We start from the raw sequence: 25,998 nt of genomic DNA, 5'->3' as shown, positions 1-25,998 counted from the left end.
GAGTAATGTCGGGAAAAGTTCTGATTACTGTAGCGAAAGCATTGTACTGGACGTTTAGTGTAGTTGACACTGGAGTAAGGTACTGTGAATACATGAATAGCCGCTTGAGAGAGGGGCTGGAGGTGGACCCGTCCCGCGGGGAGCGTCCCGTGCCGGGGGGTGGGTCCGTGCCGGGGAGCGTCCCGGTGGGGGGTTGGGGCCGTGCCGGGGAGCGTCTCGGCAGGGGGTGGGGCCGTGCCGGGGAGCGTCCCGGCGGGGGGTGGGTCCGTGCCGGGGAACGTCCCGGGGGGTGGGGCCGTGCCGGGGAATGTCCCGGGGGGTGGGGCCGTGTCGGGGAATGTCCCGGGGGGTGGGGCCGTGCCGGGGAGCGTCCCGGCGGGGGATGGGGCCATGCCGGGGAGCGTCCCGGCGGGGGGTGTGGCCGTGCCGGGGAGCGTCCCGGCGGGGGGTGGGGCCGTGCCGGGGAACGTCTCTGGGGGTGGGGTCGTGCCGGGGAACGTCCCGGGGGGTGGGGCCGTGCCGGGGAGCGTCCCGGTGGGGGGTGGGGCCGTGCCGGGGAGCGTCCCGGCGGGGGGTGGGGCCGTGCCGGGGAGCGTCCTGGCGGGGGGTGGGGCCGTGCCGGGGAGCGTCCCGGTGGTGGGTGGGGCCGTGCCGGGGAGCGTCCCGGCGGGGGGGGTGGGGCCGTGCCGGGGAGCGTCCCGGTGGTGGGTGGGGCCGTGCCGGGGAGCGTCCCGCACGGTGTATGATGGCGAACCAAGTTGAGAAATGTGGCTGAAAAAATCATTTTACAAACAGCTTTTGCCATCCTCGGTCTCTTTAATTGGTGGGGGAGCAGTTCAAAGTCCCTGATGTCGTTGAATTGTTCGCCTTGATTGATGTGTCCGATATCCAATGCTGGCGCTGTTTGCAGAACATTTTCACAAAATGCTGTTGCGGTTCTTGTCGGGTTAACTGGGCATTAAGTGTAACTGATGTCACAGCTCTGTTATGTACTGCCAGATTCTAGCAACACCCTTTCCTAAAGTAATCTGCACAAGCTGCTGGTGCCGTGGCGGTCTGGAGCTGACTGGTCACTGCATCATACGCAGCCTTCCACCCACCAGTGTCTGTCTGCCCAACATGGCTGCCTGGAGACCCCACGGGCAGCTGGTGCTGTTGTTCAAAGGCTAGCGGAGAAGCTTATCCCGTTGTTCCCATTGATTACACGGACAGAGATCACGTGATAAAGTCTCTCCGGAGTTTGAGAAAGACCTGGCAGTTTGCCAGCCAGTGTTGGAGGACAGGCTTGGCCTCTGATGGATTAAGAGCTGCATGAGAGAGATCTTTCAATCTACCTTAACCCTTTGAGGTCGGGGGGACATTTTTTTTTCTTTCCAAGAAGAAAGCCTTTGGTTTGTTTTTAGTGATTGAAGTGAGGGCGAGAGTGAATAAAAGAGCAATGTGCATCACTCCGCTCCTCTGTGTGCCACCAGGTGGGGAGGGGTCTTTGAAGCCCCTGTTTTACTACCGCGAACCCCTTGTCTTACACAAGTGTAACTGTAGCACTGATTAGCCTGAAGCACAAAGCCACTTGCTGTGGTGTTTGTTTCCCAGTCCCGTATGCAGCCACCTCTAAGAGAGGTACAGGAAACTTTGTGCTATCCGGCACCGACGGGACCGAGCTGGTGCCGTCCCATCAAAACTACCGGACAAACCAGCGCTAATTTTGAAACATACGGAAGCTTTTGAGCTCCGTATCTGGCAACAAACCCAACAGCTTCTAAACAGTCGGCCGTACCTTGCAAGCGTCTCTGTAGCTTAGCAACAGCTTCAACGAGACCTTGCAGAGCCTGACAGGTGAAAAAAAAGCAACGAAAAGAAAAAATACCGAACGAAACAGCTCCTGATTTTTGCCGGTGTCTCGAGCATTCCAGGCAGTTAACCTCCGGATAAACCAAAGTTTCCTGTATTGAGTCCCAAAGCCCAAGCACAATGGAACACATCTACTTGATGTATTAACCCATTTGAATCCTGCTCCTTCTCCTTAAGCTGAAATGTAACTTCTCTCTCTCTCCCAGTTTTCTCTGACGGCTCTGACTCTGGGTTCTATAGGCACTGACAGCGTACACTTTGTCAAAGCAACACTTTGCCATGTGTTAGCCTAAGCAGTGAGTGTCAGCAGGCTATGCAACCTTGAAGGGCGTCGCAATCTTATCCACTGTCCACCATATCGGGGTAGTGATCGGGATCCGCAACCCTGGTTGATCTGTTTCTTAAATTCCCTCAATTCAGCACAAGCCCGCAGTAGAACATGCTGTACAGTGCAGACTGGAGCCTTTACCCAGGAGGCCATCCTTGGAGACTGCCTAAATTTATTTCAACTTTGAACCTTTAACTTGGTTTATGAACCGGTCAAATGTGTTTCAAATTTTCTTCAGATTTTCTTTCTGTTGGAATTGAGACTATCCTACGGGATTACTTTCACTGTCAAAGCGGAGCATACTAACTCTAGTTAGATAAAAGTAAGGACAGAGCTTGTCCCCTAATAGAAGCAGATAAAAGGAGCTGTTTCATCATTTGTTAATGGTTCATTTGTTCCCGATTTATGCAGGCCAAGAGCTGGATAATTGTGACCCAACACTACCCACCGAGGTCCCAGATGTTCCACAAGAAGTGCTGCCTAAAGCTGGTGAGTAAATTGCCATCTCTCTCGGGTCGTTTCTGTCTATAATCAGCGTCCCATGAGGACAGAGATGCATTCCTGGCTCTAACTTTTTCTTGCACTTTGGACTAAACCGACAGACCATAACGCTGCACCTGAAGGAATGGCACGATGCATGCGTGGCGTAATGTTTCTGACAGTCTGTGATTCTGACAGGATGTAATCTGTCACCCCTGATCCTCTCTAACTTTTACCACTGCACTATAGAGAGCATCCTGACAAACTGTATCACAGTATGGTATGGCAGCTGTAGCTACTATGACCGGAAAGCCCTGCAGCGGGTAGTCAAAACTGCCCAACGCATTACCGGCACCCGGCTACCGACCATTGAGAACATCTACCAGAAACGCTGTCTACGGAGGTCACGGTCCATCATCAAAGACCCTACCCACCCCAGCCACAGTCTGTTCGCCCTCCTGCCATCTGGGAGACGCTACAGATGCATTCGCACCCGTACGACCAGATTTAGGAACAGCTTCTTTCCCAGGGCTGTCATCCTACTGAACTCCACAAATAAACTCTAAAGCCTGCACATCTGCCAATGCACTTTATTATGGTCATATTTATGTTAATATACTACAAGCCAAATGTATGTTGAATGTTTAAATGTCTTAATCCAAATGTACACTCTCGGGAGCCGCAAGCCTACATTTCGTTGTACTGCACTTGTGCACTAACAATGACAATAAAAGTTGATTTGATTTGATTTCTGTTCTTGTCAAAAGCTAAGGTGCTGCTTGGAATTCATTTTGACTTCCGAATTAGCCTGCACCGTCGATCTGGTGCCTCAGCTCTCTTGGGTAGTCCTTCTGTACGCCTGCTGTTACTGTATCAATCCGTTTGCTGCCACTTACTTTCCGTACCAGTCCACCTAACAGGTTCTTGTGTGGGTCCTGGCCTGTTTTTCCTGCTCACCTGCACTGTGCCTGGTGTTTACTGGCTGCTGGACTTAGCCATTTAAGCACACAATTGAAGGCTTGATAAAAAAAATCACCACATCAAAGCATGCCTTGCTAATGCCCCAACATTAGCCTCCTAATCTTTCTTACGCTCCTGTTATGATGTTGCCTTTACTGCTGCAGATTAGCTCAAGATGGGAACAGTAAACTGTTGTCTGTGTCTGTCCCGTGGCCTACCCGCCTATGGGAATGAAGAGCTACAGTTTCAGAAAATATTTGACCTGTTGTAACCTAGGTTATAGTCACAGGTAGCCTTAAAGCTTCAAGTTTTCTCCTTTTTGGTATCACAATCAAATAAAATGCACTTCAGCAAGTAAGCCAATGTATATACAGTCATCGAGTTATACGCCGGCCATCAAGCCCTGTCTATTCTTGTATATGAAGACCCTTGGGATGTTTTTGAGATGTTAGGTGCTGTACAAATGCAGTCTGTTTCTTTTTCCTCTCCTCGGGATGGTGACTCTAGCTGGGTTCAGACCACAGGTGCCAACACCCTCCAGTAGCTCGGTCAGTGGTTGCTCTTCGCGTCAGTCCCTATAGTGAACCCGAGATTTTTCCAATCGGCATTATTTTCAGTGGTTATCGCTGGTGTTACAATTACACCATTACCAAAAATAAAAGTGCTCGGAATTATGTGCACAAATCATTGAAGGTGGCAGGGCAGGTTAAGAAAGCGGTTTAAAAAAAAGCTTACGGGATAATTGGAGGCATAGAGTACAAAAGCAAGGAAGTTATGATGAACCTGTACAAAACACTGGTTCGGCCTCAACTGGAGTATTGTGTCCAATTCTGGGCACCACACTTTAGGAAGGATGTGAAGGCCTTAGAGAGGGTGCAGAAAAGATTTACAAGAATGGTTCCAGGAATGAGGGACTTCAGTTACGTGGATGGACTGGAGAAGCTGGGGTTGTTCTCCTTGGAGCGGAGAAGGTTGAGAGGAGATTTGATCGAGGTGCTCAGAATCATGAGGGGCCTGGACAGAGTAGATCGAGAGTAACTGTTCCCATTGGCGGAAGGGTCGAGAACCAGAGGACACAGATTCAAGGTGATTGGAAAAAGAACCAAAGGCGACATGAGGGGAAACTTTTTCAGGCAGCGAGTGGTGAGGATCTGGAATGCACGGCCTGAAAGGGTGGTGGAGGCCGACTCAATCGCGGCTTTCAAAAGGGAGTTGGAGAAGTACCTGAAGAGAATATTTTGCAGGGCTCCAGGGGAAGGGCGGGGGAGTGGGACTGGCTGAAGGGCTCTTGCAGAGAGCCGGCACGGGCTGGACGGGGCGAATGGCCTTTTCTGCTGTAACCATTCTATGACTGGGAAAAAACCTGTCTTAGCTTCTAACCTAATTTTCTTTTTGGGGGTGTTGGGGCGAGCGGGGTGGGGATTTTACATTTAGCGAGGGTGTTGGTGTGGGGAAATAGAATATTTTGAACTTCTAATGTCAGCATCAAGCTCTCTAGGTCAGGTATCGCAGGAATTAGATGTTCCCTTTACTTGCACACCAGTCTGCCTTAGCCTCGACCTCAAAGGACAGGCCCGACTGCTTTCCTCCACTTTCCAGACGAGCCGTCCTGTGACTTCTCTGAATGAGATTTGCAGCTTAGTGACCCAGTTGGGGGAGTTTAGTGCTGTGGGCCCAATGCCTACACAGAAATCATTTGACATAAGAACATAAGAAATAGGAGCAGGAGTCGGCCATTCGGCCCCTCGAGCCTGCTCCGCCATTCAATGAGATCATGGCTGATCTTCTGCCTCAACTCCATTCACCGGCCCTATCGCCATATCCCTTGATGCCCTTACTAGTCAGAAATCTATCGACTTCGGTTTTGGATATACCCAGTGACTGAGCCTCCACAGCCCTCTGTGGTAGAGAATTCCAAAGATTCACCACCCTCTGAGTGAAGAAATTCCTCCTCGTCTCAGTCCTGAATGGCCTATCCTTACAGCCAATGGAGAGTGAAGGCTTTTGTTCCATTTCCCTGGGCTGGATTTGAACCAGGGAAAGGAGGTGAAAAGCCAGTGTTTAACCCACTGCATCATTCACATCCTAAGCTCATTTTAATTGAGTGCTTTTGCCTAAGCTCATTTTAATTGAGTGCTTTTGCCTTCACTGACTAATTCAGCTCTCTCTCCTAATGCTGGGCATCCATCAGGTTAGGTTAGGCTATGATAAATTGACCCTTAGTGTTAGGGGGATTAAATACGTGGGGTTACGGGGATCGGGTGGGATATGGGTCGGTGCAGGGGTTACGGGGATCGGGTGGGATATGTGTCGGTGCAGGCTCGATGGGCCGAAATGGCCTCTATCTGCACTGTGGGGTTTCTGTGATTCTGTGAAATAGGAAATTGGGGTTTCTCCAACTAGGAAGGAGATTTCAGCTTATTTAGGTTATTGTTTGACAGCTGGGAAAGACTGTCATTAATTTCCTCTTCACAGCTATCTGTGTCCTTAATGTAATCTCACCGTAATTTATACCTGGCTAGGTGTGAAGCACCATTTAGTTTTTCTCCCCTTGGCATTGACAAAGTTTCTAATCCTTTCTCCTTCCACAAGTTGTGTGACAATTGTGTTTTGTTTGTGTGCTGTTGCCTAGTCATAGAATGAACTAGCCGTGTAGTAAGAAATCTTGTATTTTAATGCTACCCTCTCCATTGAGAGTTTAGAGCACATCTAGTCCCAATTAACCATCAGAGAAGTGCAAGGGCTTTCTCCCAGTGAAGCCAATTGTTGGAACAAGGGCACTGTTTTTGAAGTATAATTTTCCCTGGAGGATTCGGAGAAGTAGCTTTCTGGTTGTGTGCAGTCCTTGGGTGGGCCTGATTTCACTATGTTCAGGATTTCCAGAAAACCAGCTGTCCAGTGATGGAAAGCATCGATTCCTTATCTGAGGAAGGATGTTCTTGCCATGGAAGGAGTGCAGCGAAGATTCACCAGGCTGATACCTGGGATGGCAGGAATGACGTATGAGGAGAGATTGGGTCGATTTGGGCTTATACTCGCTGGAGTTTAGAAGAATGAGAGGGGATCTCATTGAAACTTATAAAATTCTGACAGGACTGGACAGACTAGATGCAGGAAGGATGTTCCCGATGGTCAGGGAGTCCAGAACCAGGGGTCACAGTCTAAGGATAAGGGGTAGGCCATTTAGGACAGAAATGAGGAGGAATTTCTTCACCCGGAGAGTGGTGAACATGTGGAATTCTCTACCACAGAAGGCAGTGGAGGCCAATTCATTAAATATATTCAAGAAGGAGTTGGATATATTTCTTAAGGCTAAAGGGATCAAGGGGTATGGGGAGAAAGCAGGGACCGGATACTGAATTTGGATGATCATCCATGATCGCATTGAATGGCGGAGCAGTCTCGAGGGGCCGAATGGCCTACTCCTGCTCCTATCTTCTATGTCTCTGGAAAGCTGCAACGGCGATGCGGTTCTCCAAATGTTGAGGCCTTGCTCTTGGCTGTCAAGCTAGTAATGCGGCTCCAGTGTCCTGAAGTATTTTGCTCTGGCATCCACCTACTCCCTCAGGCACGGGCAAAGCGAGACTGTGAAGAGCTTGCCCGCAGGCTTTCAGCGGGCGGCCTCGCTTAGTGCACTGTGCAGTAGCAACTGGTGTAATGGTCATTTTGTTTTGATTTTAAATGCAGAAGACCTGGAGGAGGACATGGAAACAGAAACAGAAACGGATAACCCACAGCAGTTGACAGAAAAACAGCAGCACCAGCTCAAACATCGAGAGCTGTTCTTATCACGACAGCTCGAGTCCTTACCAGCAACGCACATACGGTGAGCAGATGTTTGTATAAACTGTATCTGCAACCTCCCTACCCCCACCCACTTGTTCACTTACAGCTGTTGGGAGCAGAAATTAAAGGTATTGTCCTGGCGACATGCTGTAGGTAGCAGCAAGAATTCTAGTGTTGCATAGAAACATAGAAGATAGGAGCAGGAGTAGGCCATTCGGCCCCTCGAGCCTGCTCCGCCATTCAATGAGATCATGGCTGATCATCCAAATTCAGTACCCTGTCCCTGCCTTCTCCCCATATCCCTTGATCCCTTTAGCCTTAAGAAATATATCCAACTCCTTCTTGAATATATTTAATGAACTGGCCTCCACTGCCTTCTGTGGTAGAGAATTCCACAGGTTCACCACTCTCTGGGTGAAGAAATTCCTCCTCATCTCAGTCCTAAATGGCTTACCCCTTATCCTTAGACTATGACCCCTGGCTCTGGACTCCCCCGCCATCGGGAACATCCTTCCTTCATCTAGTCTGTCCAGGCCTGACAGAATTTTATAGGTTTCGATGAGATCCCCTCTCAATCTTCTAAACTCCAGCGAGTATAAGCCCAATCGACACAATCTCTCCTCATACGTCATTCCTGCCATCTCAGGTATCAGCCTGGTGAATCTTCGCTGCACTCCCTCCATGGCAAGAACATCCTTCCTCAGATAAGGCGACCAAAACTGCACACAATACTCAAGGTGCGGTCTCACCAAGGCCCTGTACAACTGCAGCAAGACATCCTTGTTCCTGTACTCGAACCCTCTTGCTACGAAGGCCAACATACCATTTGGCGCCTTAACTGCCTGCTGCACCTGCATGCTTACCTTCAGCGACTGGTGCACAAGAACACCCAGGTCTCTTTGCACTTCCCCTTCTCCCAATCTATTGCCATTCAAATAATAATCTGCCTTCCTGTTTTTGCCACCAAAGTGGATAACCTCACATTTATCCACATTATAGTGCATTTGCCATGTTTCTGCCCAATCACCCAACCTATCCAATGCAACTCTGTAGCTAACCCATTTATTACGATGGTTTGCCATCTTGTTTGGGAAGGGAGAATTTGCATTCCTCCACCGTACCTTGGGTCAATGACATCTGAACTCTTATCACTATCCTGTACAACTTTCCACCATCTTCAGGTCCTCTTTACTTAATTAAGACCCAAAATTCTGCAGTATGTTGTACAACAGAGCTTCCAGTACAGCATGAGCTGGACACCGAGCCTACCCACAATATGAAGCAGTAGGGAGAAGGCAGACCACCGGTTTCGCTCTCCGGTGTGACTTTTTCAGTCTCTAGGTAGCCTAGAGGAAGCCACACTAATGTATATCCCAGTGACGAGTGTAAAACCAGTGTTGCTCTGTCAACAACACAACGCCTCCCCCTACCTGGCTTCATTGCAATATTACAGGTCATGCTTGAGTGAGGACTGCGATGTGCACCAAGATCAGTGGTGTACTTTGACTTCAAGCTATTCAGACCTTTGTGAATAATCGATTGAGCTGAAATACACAATCACGGGGCCTCTGCCTGTAAAATAATTGCTGCTCAATGTGTTTTTCGCCACAGAGAGGCCCCATTCACCTTGACCTGTCCCTCCCGCCCACCTCACGGGAGCAAAGTCACTATCTGGTCACGAGACAGCTGGCAAGTTCAAGTTTGAGCTCTCGCTGCAGATTCAACAGATAGCAGGAACTTCTGGAGTGACCTTGTGAGTTGCATAACTCACCGTAAAATGGGAGTGTGCATTCCTATCGCCCACTGGGTGGACATGCATCACGCTCCATTGCACCATTCTCCAATTGGAGGTACAGAGTTTCAGCAGCAAAATACACTGAACCATGGAGATGAGAAAGAAAACCTTGCATTTATAGAGCGCCTTTCACGACCACAGGACGTCTCAAAGTGCTTTACAGCCAATGAAGTACTTTTGAAGTGGAGTCACTGTTGTAATGTAGGAAACGTGGCAGCCAATTTGCGCACAGCAAGCTCCCAGAAACAGCAATGTGATAATGACCAGATCATCTGATTTTGTTTTGTTGATTAAGTGATAAATATTGGCCCCAGGACACCGGGGATAACTCCCCTGCTCTTCTTCAGAATAGTGCCATGGGATCTTTTACGTCTACCTGCAAGAGCAGACGGGGCCTCAGTTTAACATCTCATCCGAAAGACGGCACCTCCGACAGTGCAGCACTCCCGCAGTACTGCACTGGGTGTGTCAGCCTAGCTTTACGTGCTCGAGTCTCTGGAGTGGGACTTGAACCCACAACCTTCTGACTCGGAAGCGGGGGTGATGCTCACTGAGCCACATGCTGACACTTGGGATGTGACGGGAGCATTGTCTGATACCTGGGCCCCTGGCAACCACTTCGGCCAGCTATCATCACAAACCTGTTTCCTGAGAAGCTTTAGGATGGACGTCAGCTTTCAGTGTTGTCGGAGGGCCTCTGCAGGGCAGCTTGCGATGTACCAACCATTTTGGTAATTTTGATCCAATGCCAAGATTTACTCTTTAAATGATTAATCCGCGTCTTGGCACATCCCCCCCCCCCCCCCCCCTCCAAGGTGGCGGCCCAAACCTGTCCTCCGAGCAACCGTTCCCCCTTTTTGCCATAAATTCACCTCGCAGCTTGATTCTGGATCTTGTGCGTGGACTGGAGGAAGCCCTTCTGTTGCATGCCCTGAACCATGAAAAAGGACATGTTTGATCCACTGCAAGCCTAACCTGCATTGGGACTTGGCTCTATCTCACCTTCCTTCAATGGCCGCAAAGTGTTCTTCACTGCGCTGTCACAGAGCTGTGTCCAAACTCGGGTAGGATCCAGAAGGGCCCCTAGATACGAATCAACAGTTGAGGCAGATATCCCTTGTATTTTCCAATTGATGCCTTTCGATTTAAACCCCACTTCCGGACTTGAGCACATAATCTTAAGTTGACACTACAACGCAGTACTGAGGGAGTGCTGCACTGTTGGAGGTGCTATCTTTTGGATGAGATGTTAAACCGAGGTCCCACCTGCTTGATCCACTGGTTCAGGTAAATGTTAAATACCCCAACATCGTGTTCTCCCGGTATCCTGGCTAACATTCCTACTTCAACCCACATCATCAAAAAACAGACTAACTTAGCCTTTCTCCTCTCTCTTCTATGTGGGATCTTACTGTGTGGCAAATGGCTGCCTCACTTACTGCACAACTCGCTGCAGAAATCAATTCATTGTATGCGAAGCACTTTGGGACATTTGAGACTTGATAAGTGCCCTATAAATAAAAGTCTTTATTACAGTATTTTGATATCCCCTCCTGAATCATGTAAAGCTATATGCCACACCACATATCCCACTGGCTAACCCATTGTTCAGGATGATGAACATCATGTACTAAGTCGTCAACAGCACAACATCAATTCTTTTGGAAATGCCCAGAGGACAGTCTAAGGCTGCCCCTTATGATGCCGTCTAACACACACGCAAAATTTTGGGGCTTTGACCTATGGCCAAGAAGGGAGTCGTCTTAAATTGTGATATTGACATAAAGGGTTCACTCTCATAGACTCATAGAAAGTTACAGCACGGAAGGAGGCCATTTCGGCCCATCATGTCCGCGCCGGCCAACAAAGAGCTATCCAGCCTAATCCCACTTCCCAGCTCTTGGTCCGTAGCCCTGCAGGTTACAGCATCCCAAGTGCACATCCAAGTACAGGAAACTTTGTGCTACCCGGAGGTGAGCTATCCGGCAATCTGGAGCCATCGGCAAAAATCAGCAGCTGTTTTTTATTCTTTTTGTTTGTTTTTTTTGCTTTGTTTGAACAGTCAAGCTGTGCAAGGTCTGTAGCTATAGCAACAGCTTCAGCTACAGAGCTTTAGGGCCACACCCGAGTGTTTAGAAGCTGTTGCTAAGCAACAGTGTTTGTTGTCAAATACGGAGATAAGAATCTCTGTATCTCTCAACATTAACTCTGGAGAGTACGGCAGTTTTGAGGCAACGGCAGCAGCTCGGTCCCGTGGGTGCCGGATAGCACAAAGTTTCCTGTACTTTTTAAATGTGGTTAGGGTTCCTGCCTCTACCACCCTTTCAGGCAGTGAGTTCCAGACCCCCACAACCCTCTGGGTGAAGAAATTTCACCTCAAATCCCCTCTAAACCTTCCACCAATTACTTTAAATCTGTGCCCCCTGGTTTTTGACCCCTCTGCTAAGGGAAATAGGTCCTTTCTATCCACTCTATGCCCCTCATAATTTTATACACCTCAATAAGGTCTCCCCTCAGCCTCCTCTGTTCCAAGGAAAACAGACCCAGCCTATCCAGTCTTTCCTCATAGCTAAGATTCTCTACTCCCGGCAACATCCTTGTAAATCTCCTCTGTACTCTCTCTTGTGTAATCACATCTTTCCTGTAATGTGGTGACCAGAACTGCACGCAGTACTCTAGCTGAGGCCTAACTAGTGTTTTATACAGTTGAAGTATAACCCTCCTGCTCTTGTATTCTATGCCACGGCTAATAAAGGCAAGCATTCCATATGCCTTCTTAACCACCTTATCTACCTGGCCCGCTACCTTCAGGGATCTGTGGACATGCACTCCAAGGTTCCTTTGTTCCTCTACACTACTTAGTGTCCTACCATTTAATATGTATTCCCTTTCCTTGTTAGCCCTCCCCAAATGCATTACCTCACACTTCTCCGGATTGAATTCCATTAGCCACTGTTCTGTCCACCTGACCAATTTATTGATATCTTCCTGCAGTCTACAGCTTCCTTCTTCGGTATCAACCACACAGCCGATTTTAGTATCCTCTGCAAACTTCTTAATCATGGCCCCTATATTCAAGTCTAGATCATTGATATGTACCACAAAAAGCAAGGGACCTAGTACTGAGCCCTGCGGACCCCACTGGAAACAGCCCCTCAAGGCTGTAGTTTTTTTTTTGACGACATTAAAAAGCCTGAAGTCCCTGGGCAGTGGCTGGGAATGTTAATGAGCTTTACCAATAGGAAGTGTGGCAACTAGTTCACTGTTGCATGTATTGAGGCAACGGGGAGTTGTTGAGTACCTTCCGTCAGCAGTTTGCATCCCGAATCTAGTGACTTTTGTTCCATGAACCCTGACGGGGGGACCTAGCACCTGAATATCTGCTCAGCTGTGAGCTTGCACATGGGGTGGGGTGAAAACTTTGATTGGCAGCTCATTGTACCAATCCTTGTCACAGTTGCTAAAGGGGTCATATTCCTCCCTCTCTGTCAGACACAGAGATCTTTTATTTAAGCGGTGATTGTGAGCCAGTGAGAAACATGCAGACTCGAGTATGGCATAGTAAACCCATGCTGCTTGTAACCAATAGTTAATTCAGGGACCCTTAACACGTAAGTGGGTTTAGACTATAATCGAGGTGGGGTTACATGGTTTGTAATTTTCTGGTACAAGGAACGGTAGTTAATCAATTGCTTCTCACTGCAGGCTGTATTCTACGCAAAGCATCCAGTCTGTCGGTTTATACTCTGCCTCCTTTCAGTAGAGTGCTTTCCCATCTGCCTTCTGAAAAGAACACGTGGCAGTATATGCAAGATCGTAGTATCCAGTTTCTACCATAAGGGGTCTATTGTTACAGTCCCCAGGTAACACTGTAGTTTAACTAGAGACTGTGCACTCCAGATTGTAGGGGATTTGCGATCTGCTTGCAGGAGTGACTGGTGATGCTGAACTCCAGAGAATAGCTGCTGTACCTGTGAAATTTGTAATAACTTCGTTGATGGAGACACCGAATGAGATGGCTAACAGGACAAAGTCGCCTCACTCTTTTGGCCGAGATGGGGGGGGTCAGTGAATGAGCTCGAGTGCACACCCTGGATAAGCTCCAAGAGTTTGCCATGTACTGTACTCCCAAACTTTCAGCTTCAACCATTCAAAGGCTTTTTATGGGTTTGCCCTGAGTCTTGCATGAGAAGCCACTCCTGCCCTACACATTGTTCGCAAGAGTAAAGTCCAGCCTGTTCCTTTCTGATTACTGCACGTCTGCTATACAAACATTGTAAAAAGGATGGGAAAAGACCATGAAGCCTATCCCATCCAAAAATGGTGCAGCCACCTACACTACTGACGCCCTCCCCCACCCCCACCCCCACCATCCCCAATTGTACAACCTCTTGGGAGAGGCAGAAAGAAACACGGGGCAATTCCTGTCTGACCTCCGGAAGCAGTCAAGCAAAGCTCCAGAAGATGGTGACAACGCATGAACCCTTCTAATCCCGTGTAACCCACAACTTGCCCTCCCTCTATAGCTAGAAATGTTGCCTTCCCGCCGGGACTCGTCCAGCTCCCTGCTGAAGCAATGTAGGGGATCCATATTCACCACATACTCTGGTAATCTAGTCGAGGGTGACGAATCACTTGGAAAGACCTAACGCTTTGCCTAGGAATTTAATATTGTAGCCCCTAGTCTGACTATCCCTAGCCAACTGAGCTCGATTAACACAAGAAAGAACTTGCATTTATATAGCACCTTTTACATCCTTGGGATATTCTACAGTGCTTCACGGCCAACGAATTACTTTTGAAATGTGGTTACTATTTTGTAGGCAGACATGGCAACAAATTTACACGCACCGAGGTCCCGCAAACAGCAGTGAGAAATCAGCAGTTAATGGCCCAGAAATTCGGGTCGGAGGCTTCCCGCGGATGCAAGCCTCCGACCTGCACTTACCTAGCGCGCCAGCCGTTGAGCTGTGGGCCGGCGTGGGATTCCGATCCTGGGCCTGCTCCAACTGCCGGCGCGCAGTGCTTGCGTATCCCAGGGGCGCGGTTAGTTTGATGCGCCCTCTGGGATCACGTGGGCCATGGAGAGCCAATGGTAGCAGGGAAATGCCCATTCATAAAATTGACAGGAAGAGCTGTCAAAACTATAAATAATATAAGCCCCAAAAATCATTAAAACTTCAAATAATTATTTTTTTAATCACATTTTTAAAATAACTATAAATTACGTAAAATAACTATTTTAAACAATAATTTAAATTTTTGAAAAAATTAATTACATTTTCTAACGGGGCTAAAAATAAACTTACCTTTCTTTAAAGTATTTAAAAATAATAAACCTGTGGAAAAAATGTTTTAAATTTAATTAATTCACCACTTACCTTGTTAAAAGCAGGCCTTGCGTCTACTTTTTAAAAGTGTAACTGCTGGAGACTTACCCTCCCGGAGCAACCTGGGAAAAAAACGTAAGTTCCAGGCGTACGCGCTGCCTCTCCGGCGCACGCGTTCCACCTCTGAACCCCTTCCTTTAAGGGAACGGAAGTTCCGGTTTCCCGCGCATGCATGAAAGCTGCACTTCCATTGGGTCTACGGGTGAGTACCCCGTGCGTACTCACCCGTGGAGACCTGAAGTTCTGGGCCATCCTGTTTTTGGTTGCGGGATAAATGTTGTCTGGGGCACTGAGAACTCTCCTGCTCAATTGGACAGTAACCTATACAACTGTGCCTAATCTAATCCCAATGCTCAATCGTGCTGGATGTCATTTTGTTACCGTCCGCTGTACCTTCTCCAGGGCCTCAATGATCGTGTGTGGGGACCAAAACTGTACACGCTATTCCCAAGTGTGAAGGAACCAAAGCCTTGTACAGCCTAAGTGTAGTATTTCTAGCTTTATATGATATTGGCCCAGAAATTCGGGTCGGGGGCTTCCCGCGGGTGCAAGCCCCCGATCTGCACTTACCTTGCGCGCCGGCCGTTGAGCTGTGGGCCCCTGTGGAATTGCGATCCTGGGCCTGCTCCAACTGCCGGTGCGCAGTGCTTGCATATCCCAGGGGCGCAGTTAGTTCGATGCGTCCCCTGGGATCACGTGGGCCATGGGCAGCCAATCGGAGCAGGGAATACTCCATTCATAAGTCTGACAGGAAGTGCTGTCAAGACTTATAAATACTACGGCTCCAAAATAGCACTAAATCTTCAAATAAATTAAAAAATATCACATTTTTTAAATAAACTATAAATTACATGAAATAACTATTTTAAATAATTTAAATTTTTGAAAAAAATAATTTTATTTTCTAACGGGGCTAAAAATAAACTGACCTTGCTTTAAAGTATTTAAAAATAAACTTGTGGAAAAAATGTTTTAATTTTAATTAATTCACCACTTACCTTGTAAAAAGCAGGCCTTACGCCTGCTTTTTACATTTCTAAATTCTGCAGGCTTACGTTCCCGGGAAAACCTGTTTTTAAAAAAAAAAAAAACGAAGTTCGATGTGCACACGCAGCCTCCCTCGCGCACGCATTCGACCTCTGAACCTCTTCGTTCAGAGGAACGGAAGTGCCGGTTTCCCGCGCACGCGCAGTGCATGCAGGAAACCGGCACTTCCATCGGGCCTGCGGGTGAGTACCCCGTGCGTACTCACCCGTGGAGACCTGAAGTTCTGGGCCATTGGCAATACAGCCTAAACGCCTGCCTGCTGTTGGAATAGTCTTGTCGCATTGCTTGTGCACCTTTACTGATTTATCGACTGTGACCCGCAGGTCATATCCAGCGGGGCCCCTCGTTGAGACCATTGCTGTTCATGTTCATTAATGATCTGAATGAGGATACAGGAAACTTTGGTTTATCCGGAGGTTAACTGTCCGGAATGCTCGATCCACCGGCAAAATTCAGGAGTCGGTTCAGTAAGTTTTTTTTCTTTTTGTTGCTTTTTTTTTCACCAGTCAGGCTCTGCAAGGTCTAGCTAAAGCTGTTGCTTAGCTACAGAGACGCTTGCAAGCTACGGCCGACTGTTTAGAAGCTGTTGCCAAGCAACAGGGTTTGTTGCTAGATACGGAGCTCAAAAGCTCCGTATGTTTTAACATTAGCGCTGGTTTGTCCGGCAGTTTTGATGGGACGGCAACAGCTCGGTCCCGTCGGTGCCGGATATCACAAAGTTTCCTGTATTAATGTTCACAAGTTTGTAGATGACACAAGAACTTGCACAAAGGTTGTAAAACAGACTAAATCAGTAGGTTGTTCGATTTTCTACATCTTGTAAAAAGTTTGGAATTGTTCTGTAGTAAATTCTGAACATACCTGGAGTTTACCAAAACCCAATGTGTAACACTGCACATATCCACAGTGAATGAGATCGGTTACTCGCAAGCTCAGATCCCCCGCTGTATATAAATCCGCCTGCAACCTCTTCATTTAGGTTCAATTTCGATCCCTGCACACAAATATATGTGCACAGCAGTAACCCACAGAAAGCACCGGGGCCTCGCTAGATTTCAGGCTCACTCAGTACCCTCTTCTGGATAGAACCCAGCACTACCGCCTGAGACAGAATTCGATTCTCCAGTGTTGGCGGAGTGCTGATTTTCTCCGACGTGCTAGTTTATACAAACTATCATCTCTTCTCCCACAGGTTGACTTTGCTACTCTACAGATGAAAGTTTCAGCTGTGGTGATTTGGGAAAGTTTTAGTGTGCTGTGTAACCAGGTGCAGCGTTTTATAGTGACTATAAATACATCAAACTGTACCTTCATTACACGGGATTGCAACATTGGTACTGGTGTAATGGGGGGGGGGGATTGTATTTGTGGTTCCATCCAAGACTGCAAATCTGTGGCCTTTATATCGCTCCCCGCACCTCCCCCCCCCCCCCCCCCCCATTATCCTGTGTCCAGCCTGCTTAACTTTTTATGCTATACCAAATGTCAGTGAAGTATATTTGTATTGTATTGAACAATTTTTATGTCTGCATCACTCAGATATACTTTGCATCAACCAATTCCCAGATATGAATCCTCTCAATTGAGGTTCAGCTTTACTTGGAGCCCCCATCAGAAGCAGCAGGGTTTCCTGCATTCAGACAGACATCGATGGGAAGTGGTATCAAGCTTGGACACACACATACGTACTGTCTTTTAAGTCTCTTTAAATATAACAAGCTCTCTCCTTTTTGTCTCCATACAGAGGTAAATGCAGTGTCACTCTGCTAAATGAAACTGAAGCAGTCTTTTCATATCTGGAGAAAGAGGTGAGATTTCTTCCGTTTGAGAAAGTACAATATGTCTGCCCAGGAAGCGGTGATCTGCATTCTCCGATATATGCCGAGTATTGTGGGCACCGCGAGTGTGACGCGGGCGCCGGGGAGAGAGAGGACGGGCGCCGGGGAGAGAGAGGACGGGCACCGGTGAGGACGGGCACCGGTGAGGAGCGAGCGGGCGGGCGTGGGTGAGGAGCGAGCGCGGGTGCCGGGGAGGAGCGGGAACGAGCGTGGGCGCTGGGGAGGAGTGGCAGTGTGTGTGTATTGCAAATATCCTGTGATAATGATCAGTTAGAGGATGTGATGTTTTATAATTAGGTGTTGTTAACAATGCATAATAGGGGAATGTGTTCCAGAAAAGAAGTGCGACACCTACAGGAAGTGCATGCTATATGCAGGACTTCTGATAGAGATATTGCTGCACGGTGACTTGAGGCCAGCGTGCAGATAGTACTGGCTTCAGCCCAACCCTACATTGCCGTCACCATATGCTATTCCCCAGGGGGTTAGAGCTAACTTGCCAATCCAGAGTCTGCTCACTCTGGTGGAGAAGTTTCATGTGTCGCTATGTGTGTGTGGTGGGAGGGTGCTACTGAATGGCCTTGCCTTGTAGATAGAGTTCAGTTTCTTGTATTAAATTCCCAGAATCGTTTGTTTTGAATTTCTAGGAGAAGGTGGGGGGAAGCGATGGAGAAATCAATATTGTAAAGATAGTCAGCAATAATGTTTGAATATTTACTGTCTCTCAGTGGTTCTGTATGCTGTGTGTATATAAATCAATACTGCTTCTAGTTATATTTCCTTTTCTAAGTTACACTTCAGTTTCTTTCTAAAGGTGAAGGAGACTGAGACAGGCTGCATCACATAGTATCTCCCTGCACAGACCCAACTCTCAGTAGAGATAATAATCAAGATTTTGGGAAATGGTTAGGGATAATGAGACTGGAGTAGTTTAATAGAGACTTGTCTGGCCTGTTTGGGAGGTTTTGGTTGAATTTGAGTCGGAATTTCTTCAGATGGTGGGGAAAGAGTTGGGGGCTCCGTAATTCCCTCATTCTGGAGAGGAAGAGTCCGGGGATCTGGAATTCCCTCACTCTGGAGAGGAAGGGTCTGGGGATCTGGAATTCCCTCACTCTGGAGAGGAGGGGTCCGCGGATCTGGAATTCCCTCACTCTGGAGGGGAAGGGTCCGGGGGATCTGGAATTCCCTCACTCTGGAGGGGAAGGTCCGGGGGATCTGGAATTCCCTCACTCTGGAGGGGAAGGGTCTGGGGGATCAGGAATTCCCTCACTCTGGAGAGGAAGGGTCCGGGGGATCCGGAATTCCCTCTGGAGAGGAGGAGTCCGGGGCTCCGGAATTCCCTCACTCTAGAGAGGAAGGGTCCAGGGGCTCCGGAATTCCCTCACTCTGGAGAGGAAGGGTCCGGGGCTCTGGAAGTCCCTCACTCTGGAGAGGAAGGGTCCAGGGGCTCTGGAATTCCCTCACTCTGGAGAGGAGGAGTCCGGGGCTCCGGAATTCCCCCACTCTGGAGGGGAAGGGTCCAGGGATCTGGAATTCCCTCACTCTGGAGAGGAAGGGTCCGGGGATCAGGAATTCCCTCACTCTGGAGAGGAGGGGTCCGGGGCTCCGGGGCTCCGGAATTCCCTCACTCTGGAGGGGAAGGGTCCAGGGATCTGGAATTCCCTCACTCTGGAGGGGAAGAGTCCGGGGATCTGGAATTCCCTCACTCTGGAGAGGAAGGGTCCGGGGATCTGGAATTCCCTCACTCTGGAGGGGAAGGGTCCGGGGGATCTGGAATTCCCTCACTCTGGAGAGGAAGGGTCCGGGGGATCTGGAATTCCCTCACTCTGGAGAGGAAGGGTCCGGGGGATCTGGAATTCCCTCACTCTGGAGAGGAGGAGTCCGGGGCTCCGGAATTCCCTCACTCTGGAGAGGAAGGGTCCGGGGCTCCGGAATTCCCTCACTCTGGAGAGGAAGGGTCCAGGGGCTCTGGAATTCCCTCACTCTGGAGAGGAGGAGTCCGGGGCTCTGGAATTCCCTCACTCTGGAGGGGAAGAATCCGGGGATCTGGAATTCCCTTACTCTGGAGGGGAAGAGTCCGGGGATCTGGAATTCCCTCACTCTGGAGAGGAAGGGTCCGGGGATCTGGAATTCCCTCACACTGGAGGGGAAGGGTCAGGGGCTCCGGAATTCCCTCACTCTGGAGGGGAAGGGTCAGGGGCTCCGGAATTCCCTCACTCTGGAGGGGAAGGGTCCATGGGCTCTGGAATTCCCTCAATCTGGAGGGGAAGTGTCCCGGGGCTCCGGAATTCCCTCACTCTGGAGAGGAAGGGCTCATTGTGTTGGGCTAGCACTCTGAAGTGACCTTTTCTCCATTCTGTTTTCTTTCAGGATTCCTTTTTTTATTGCCTAGTTTATGATCCACAGCAAAAGACTCTTTTAGCGGATAAAGGAGAGATCCGCGTAGGTCCCAGGTACCAAGCGGATATTCCGGATTTACTAAAAGAAGGTGGGTAATGTACACAGTAATGCTTTGATTTATTCTGAGAGTGGAGCATTTGGAGGTTTAAAGATACTTTCATTTATTTTTGATTTTTTTTTTAGCCTCTCCCAGGGCGTTACAACCCTGTGGGGGGAGGTGGGAGATAAGGAAGTGCGCAGTATGGACGGTGCAGCGCAGAAACCGGCCATTCAGCTGGAGTCTTTATCCGTGTGCGCTGCCTGGTCTGATCACACCCTCCCACTCACTCCCCATACCTGTTAATGTTAGCGTGTGAGGAGAGGAAACAGACATTTCGAGCCGTTTCTCTAAGGTCCTGTTGGATTGATGGGGTAGACCAGCTGATGCTCGGCACTGGTTCAGCAACCTTTTAACTCCTAGGCTTTTGAACGTTTCAACGAAATAGCCAAGTTAGGAACCTAGGAACAGGAGTAGGTCATTCAACCCCTCGAGCCTGTTCTTCCATTCAGTTAGCTCATGGCTGATCTGTATCTCCACTCCATTTCCCCATCTTAGCCCATAATCTCTTCAAACTCTTATCCAACAAAAATCTATCGATCTCCATCTTGAAAGCTCCAATTGTTCCCAGCATCCACAGATTTTGGGGGAGAGAGTTCCAGATTGTTACTACCCTTTATGTGAAAAAACGATTCCTTATTTTCCTCCTAAATGGTTCAGGTCTAATTTGAAAGATGATGTCCCTTGTTGCTCTCAAATAGTTTCTCTGTATCGACCCTATCAAATCCTTTCAGCATTTTCAACACCACGATCAGATCACCTCTCAATCTTCTATAGACAGGTTTATGTAACCTGTCCTCAACTTAACCCTCTAAGCCCTGGCAATCTTTCTGGTGAATCTGCGCTGCAAAGTTGCGTCATTCTATTCAGAGCCGCCCTGGCTCCTACCTCAATAACCTGAAACCATTTTAAAACAAACTCCATCTTCTGTAATAGGCACAGACGTTTGTCAGATTCGCTGCCCAGTCTGTTCCGGTCCTGTACTTTCCTGTGTTCACGAACGGCTTTTTTTCTGTTTCTTTCCTCAGATGAAGAGGATGAAAGAGACCAGTTAAAACTTGAAGTAAAGATCTGGGACCCGGACAGCCCGCTCACTGACAGGCAGATAGACCAGTTTTTGGTCCTTGCACGGTGAGCTCAAAGACTGCGGGCACCCACCTTTTGCTCTCACTTGTGTAATGTTGATGGTTCGAGGCAGGGTCCCTGTAAATCCTATTGGTCCCGTCCCGCTGCATTGCAGTGACGGGCTGACCCCTGGGGGCAGGGCCATTGGTATAAATGAAGCGAGAGTCTGTGCCCATTCTGCTCCGTCTGGGGTGGTTGGGGGTGGGCCACTGTCGGCTCAAGCTACAAAGTTTTAACATGTTGCCAATTTATCTGTAGTCTTCTCTATCGATTGCCATTCGGAAGCCAGTGTGAGATCCCCCAGATCCACCCCGGTCTTCTCGGCACATCCTTCTGGCTGCAGTATGAGGGAACGGGTCAAGTATTTGCCAGGGGATTGTCACCTTTGAAACTTTGGGCAGTGGTCCTGCAGCACGCTCAGCCCAGCACTGCTCCTGTTGGGCAGCACGCTCAGCCCAGCACTGCTCCTGTTGGGCAGCGCGCACAGCCCAGCACTGCTCCTGTTGGGCAGCACGCTCAGCCCAGCACTGCTCCTGTTGGGCAGCGCGCACAGCCCAGCACTGCTCCTGTTGGGCAGCACGCACAGCCCAGCACTGCTCCTGTTGGGCAGCGCACTCAGCCCAGCACTGCTCCTGTTGGGCAGCGCACTCAGCCCAGCACTGCTCCTGTTGGGCAGCACGCTCAGCCCAGCACTGCTCCTGTTGGGCAGCGCGCACAGCCCAGCACTGCTCCTGTTGGGCAGCGCGCACAGCCCAGCACTGCTCCTGTTGGGCAGCGCGCTCAGCCCAGCACTGCTCCTGTTGGGCAGCGCACTCAGCCCAGCACTGCTCCTGTTGGGCAGCCAGCACAGACCCTGAGCTTGTCTATTACAAGCGTCTCTGTTTACAACCCTTAATTTACCGAGACCACCACAAATGCAATTGTCTCTCCCTCAAGCGCACACCGTGGCAAAGCATGACATGCCATTGCAACCCTCTGTGTAAAGGAGACAGCTTCATTGTTTGTTTAAACAGAAACGTTCAGAGTCTAGCAGCTGTCCCGCGGCATGGTCAGTCGAATGATCTGTTTCATGTACCGCGCACGCTGTTAATCTGCTCAGGTGGAACCGTGTCCCTTTTAAGGGATAAATCAAATGGCTCCTTTCAGTTGGGTTACTCCCCGTTTGTGATGGTTTATTCCTGTCTCTTACAGATCTGTCGGTACATTTGCTCGGGCCTTAGACTGCAGTAGCTCCATACGACAACCAAGTCTACACATGAGTGCCGCTGCCGCCTCTAGAGATATCACACTGGTAAGGGTGGAGACATTTTTTACAGACGGCCAATACATTCCAGCTGCACTTGTAATGTTAATTTATAAAGTTGACATGTCTGAGAGTGCAAGAGTGAAACATATGGCCGTCTTAGAAAGCGATGAATATTTTCTGCGATGCCTGCTCTAACAATTACAATTTAAATTGTGATGTGGAGATGCCGGTGTTGGACTGGGGTAGACAAATGTGAGAAGTCACACAACACCAGGTTATAGTCCAACAGCTTTATTTGAAATCACAAGCTTTCGCAGCGCTGCTCCTTCGTCAGGTGAAGTGAAGAGATGCATATAGGCACAGCATATATAGTCAGAGAATACTGTAATCATCTGGCAGTGTTCTCTGACTATATATGCTGTGCCTATATGCATCTCTCCACGTCACCTGACGAAGGAGCAGCGCTCCGAAAGCTTGTGATTTCAAATAAAGCTGTTGGATTATAACCTGGTGTTGTGTGACTTCTCAAATTTAAATTGTGCTTGTATTAACATCCTCTTAGTCTTTCAACATATAGGACAGGAGGAGGCCATTCAGCCCCTCGAGCCTGTTCTGCCATTCAGTGAGATCATGGCTGATCTGTACCTCAGATTTACCCGTCTTTGTTCCATATCCCTTGATACCTTTACCCAACAAAAATCAATCGATCTCGATCTTGAAACTTTCAATTGGCACAGTATGTAAATACTAGGATGGCTATCGACAATATTTAAATGAAGGTTTGGTGCCGGTGGTTGAGTTAACGCGCTTCCCTGGTAGTCTACTTGGTAAATGCCAAGCCTAATGTACCAATTCATACAGGCCAGAAGTCCCAAGTACCTAGTCTGTGCGGGGGGTCGCTGATTTCGGGCAGTGCAGCAGTTGTTCTTGGTGTCCCTGGGCTGGGGAGGGTAGAAAGCCAGCCAGGGTTCCTGCAGTCTGATTGGATCTCTTTCCCCACCCCCCCTTTTGCTGGTAAGCACGTGTGAATACGTTGGGTGAGGACAGATTTGGGGCTGGCCATGATGGAACAGGGTGGCCAATATAGTGATTTGACTCACAGCTGAAGAACGGTCACTTAACCAACAACGCCTGTGAATTCTGTACCCCAATGAGAGTCAGCGCTCGTGAAATCTGTACCCCAGTGAGAGTCAGCGCTCGTGAAATCTGTACCCCAGTGAGAGTCAGCCCTCGTGAAATCTGTACCCCAGTGAGAGTCAGCGCTCGTGAAATCTGTACCCCAGTGAGAGTCAGCGCTCGTGAAATCTGTACCCCAGTGAGAGTCAGCGCTCGTGAAATCTGTACCCCAGTGAGAGTCAGCGCTTGTGAAATCTGTACCCCAGTGAGAGTCAGCGCTCGTGAAATCTGTACCCCAGCGAGAGTCAGCGCTTGTGAAATCTGTACCCCAGTGAGGGTCAGCGCTCGTGAAATCTGTACCCCAGTGAGAGTCAGCGCTCGTGAAATCTGTACCCCAGTGAGAGTCAGCGCTCGTGAAATCTGTACCCCAGTGAGAGTCAGCGCTCGTGAAATCTGTACCCCAGTGAGAGTCAGCGCTCGTGAAATCTGTACCCCAGTGAGAGTCAGCGCTCGTGAAATCTGTACCCCAGTGAGAGTCAGCGCTCGTGAAATCTGTACCCCAGTGAGAGTCAGCGCTTGTGAAATTTGTACCCCAGTCAGAGTCAGCGCTCGTGAAATTTGTACCCCAGTCAGAGTCAGCGCTCGTGAAATCTGTACCCCAGTCAGAGTCCGCGCACATGAAATCTGTACCCCAGTCCTAGTCAGCCCCTAACGAATGTTTATTGCTAAATATTAGTTGTCAGCTTGGCTCAGTGGTAGCGCTCTCCCATCTGAGTCAGAAGGTTGTAAGTTCAAGACTTGAGCACATAAGAAGAACATAAGGGCATAAGAAACAGGAGCAGGAGTCGGCCATTCGTCCCCTCGAGCCTGCTCCGCCATTCAATAAGATCATGGCTGATCTGATCTTGGCCTCAACTCCACTTTCCTGCCTGTTCCTCATAACCCTTGACTCCCCTGTAGCTTAAATATTTGTCTATCTCCGCCTTGAATATATTCACTGACTCCGCCTCCACAGCTCTCTGGGTAGAGAATTCCAAAGATTCACGACCTTCTGAGAAGAAATTCCTTCTCGTCTCTGTCTTAAATAGACGACCCCTTATCCTGAAACTATGCCCCCTGTTTCTAGATTCCCCCACGAGGGGAAACATCCTCTCAACATCGACCCTGTCAAGCCCCTTCAGAATCTTATGCGTTTCAATAAGATCACCTCTCATTCTTCTAAACTCCAATGAGTATACGCCCAACCTGCTCAACCTTTCCTCATAAAACAACCCTTTCATCTCGGGAATCAACCGAGTGAACCTTCGCTGAACACCCTCCAATGCAAGTATATCCTTCCTTAAATCAGGTGACCAAAACTGTACACAGTACTCCAGGTGTGGTCTCACCAACGCCCTGAACAGTTGTAGCAAGACTTCCCTACTTTTATACTCCATCCCCCTTGCAATAAAGGCCAACATTCCAGTATCCTTCCTTATTACTTGCTGCACCTGCATGCTAACTTTGTATTTCATGTACAAAGACACCCAGATCGCTCTGTACCGCAGCATTCTGTAGTCTTTCTCCATTTAAATAATATTTTGCTTTTCTATTCTTCCTACCAAAGTGGATAACTTCCCATTTTCCCACATTATACTCCATCTGCCAAATTTTTGCCCACTCACTTAACCTATCGATATCCCTTTGCAGACTCTGTGTGTCCTCCTCACGACTTGCTTTCCCACCTATCTTTGTATCTTCAGCAAATTTGGCTACAGTACACTCGGTCCCTTCATCCAAGTCATTAATATAGATTGTAAATAGTTGAGGCCCCAGCACTGATCCCTGTGGCACCCCACTACTTACAGTTTGTGAACCTGAAAATGACCCATTTATCCCGACTCTCTGTTTTCTGTTAGTTAGCCGATCCTCTATCCATGCTAATATATTACCCCCAACACTGTGAGCTTTTATGTGGCACCTTATCAAATGCCTTTTGGAAATCCAAATACACTACATCTACTGGTTCCCCTTGATCCACCCTGCTCATTACATCTTCATAAAGAACCTAATAAATTTGTCAAACACGAACTCCCTTTCATAAAACCACGCTGACTCTGCTTGATTGTATTATGATTTCCTAAATGTCCTGCTACTACTCCCTTAATAATGGATGCCAGCATTTTCCCAATGACAGATGTTAGGCTAACTGGCCTATAGTTTCCCGCTTTCTGCCTCCCTCCTTTCTTGAATAGGGGCGTTACATTTGCGGTTTTCCAATCTGCTGGGACCTTTCCAGAATCTAGGGAATTTTGGTAGATTACAACCAACGCACCCACTATCTCTGCAGCCACCTCTTGTAAGACCCGAAGATGCAGGCCATCAGGTCCAAGGGACTTGCCAGCCGTTGGTCCCATTAGTTTGCTCAGCACGTTTTCTCTAGTGACAGTGATTGTTTTAAGTTGTTCCTCCTTGATTATCTACTATTATTGGGATGCTTTTAGTGTCTTCTACCGTGAAGACAGATACAAAAATATTTGTTGAAAGTCTCTGCCATTTC

At 48.6% G+C, this 25,998-nt stretch overlaps 1 protein-coding gene across 9 annotated transcripts in view; it reads left to right on the top strand.

The window, feature by feature from the left end:
* LOC147096799 (metastasis-associated protein MTA1-like) overlaps positions 1-25,998 on the top strand; it is a 171,738-nt gene that overhangs the window by 75,925 nt on the left and 69,815 nt on the right. For all 9 annotated transcript variants that reach the window (XM_085973429.1, XM_085973430.1, XM_085973428.1 and 6 more), the window contains 6 exons: positions 2,591-2,668; positions 7,307-7,445; positions 17,382-17,445; positions 19,846-19,963; positions 21,001-21,103; positions 22,289-22,388. In XM_085973429.1, the coding sequence (XP_085829555.1) occupies positions 2,591-2,668; positions 7,307-7,445; positions 17,382-17,445; positions 19,846-19,963; positions 21,001-21,103; positions 22,289-22,388 (602 nt within the window). The remainder of the gene's footprint in view (positions 1-2,590; positions 2,669-7,306; positions 7,446-17,381; positions 17,446-19,845; positions 19,964-21,000; positions 21,104-22,288; positions 22,389-25,998) is intronic.

This window comes from Somniosus microcephalus, chromosome 34 (genome assembly GCF_052327205.1).
Source record: "Somniosus microcephalus isolate GS21.2 chromosome 34, FLI_Smic_1.0, whole genome shotgun sequence".
NCBI classification, from domain to species: domain Eukaryota; kingdom Metazoa; phylum Chordata; class Chondrichthyes; order Squaliformes; family Somniosidae; genus Somniosus; species Somniosus microcephalus.
This window is presented reverse-complemented; position numbering and strand designations above follow the sequence as displayed.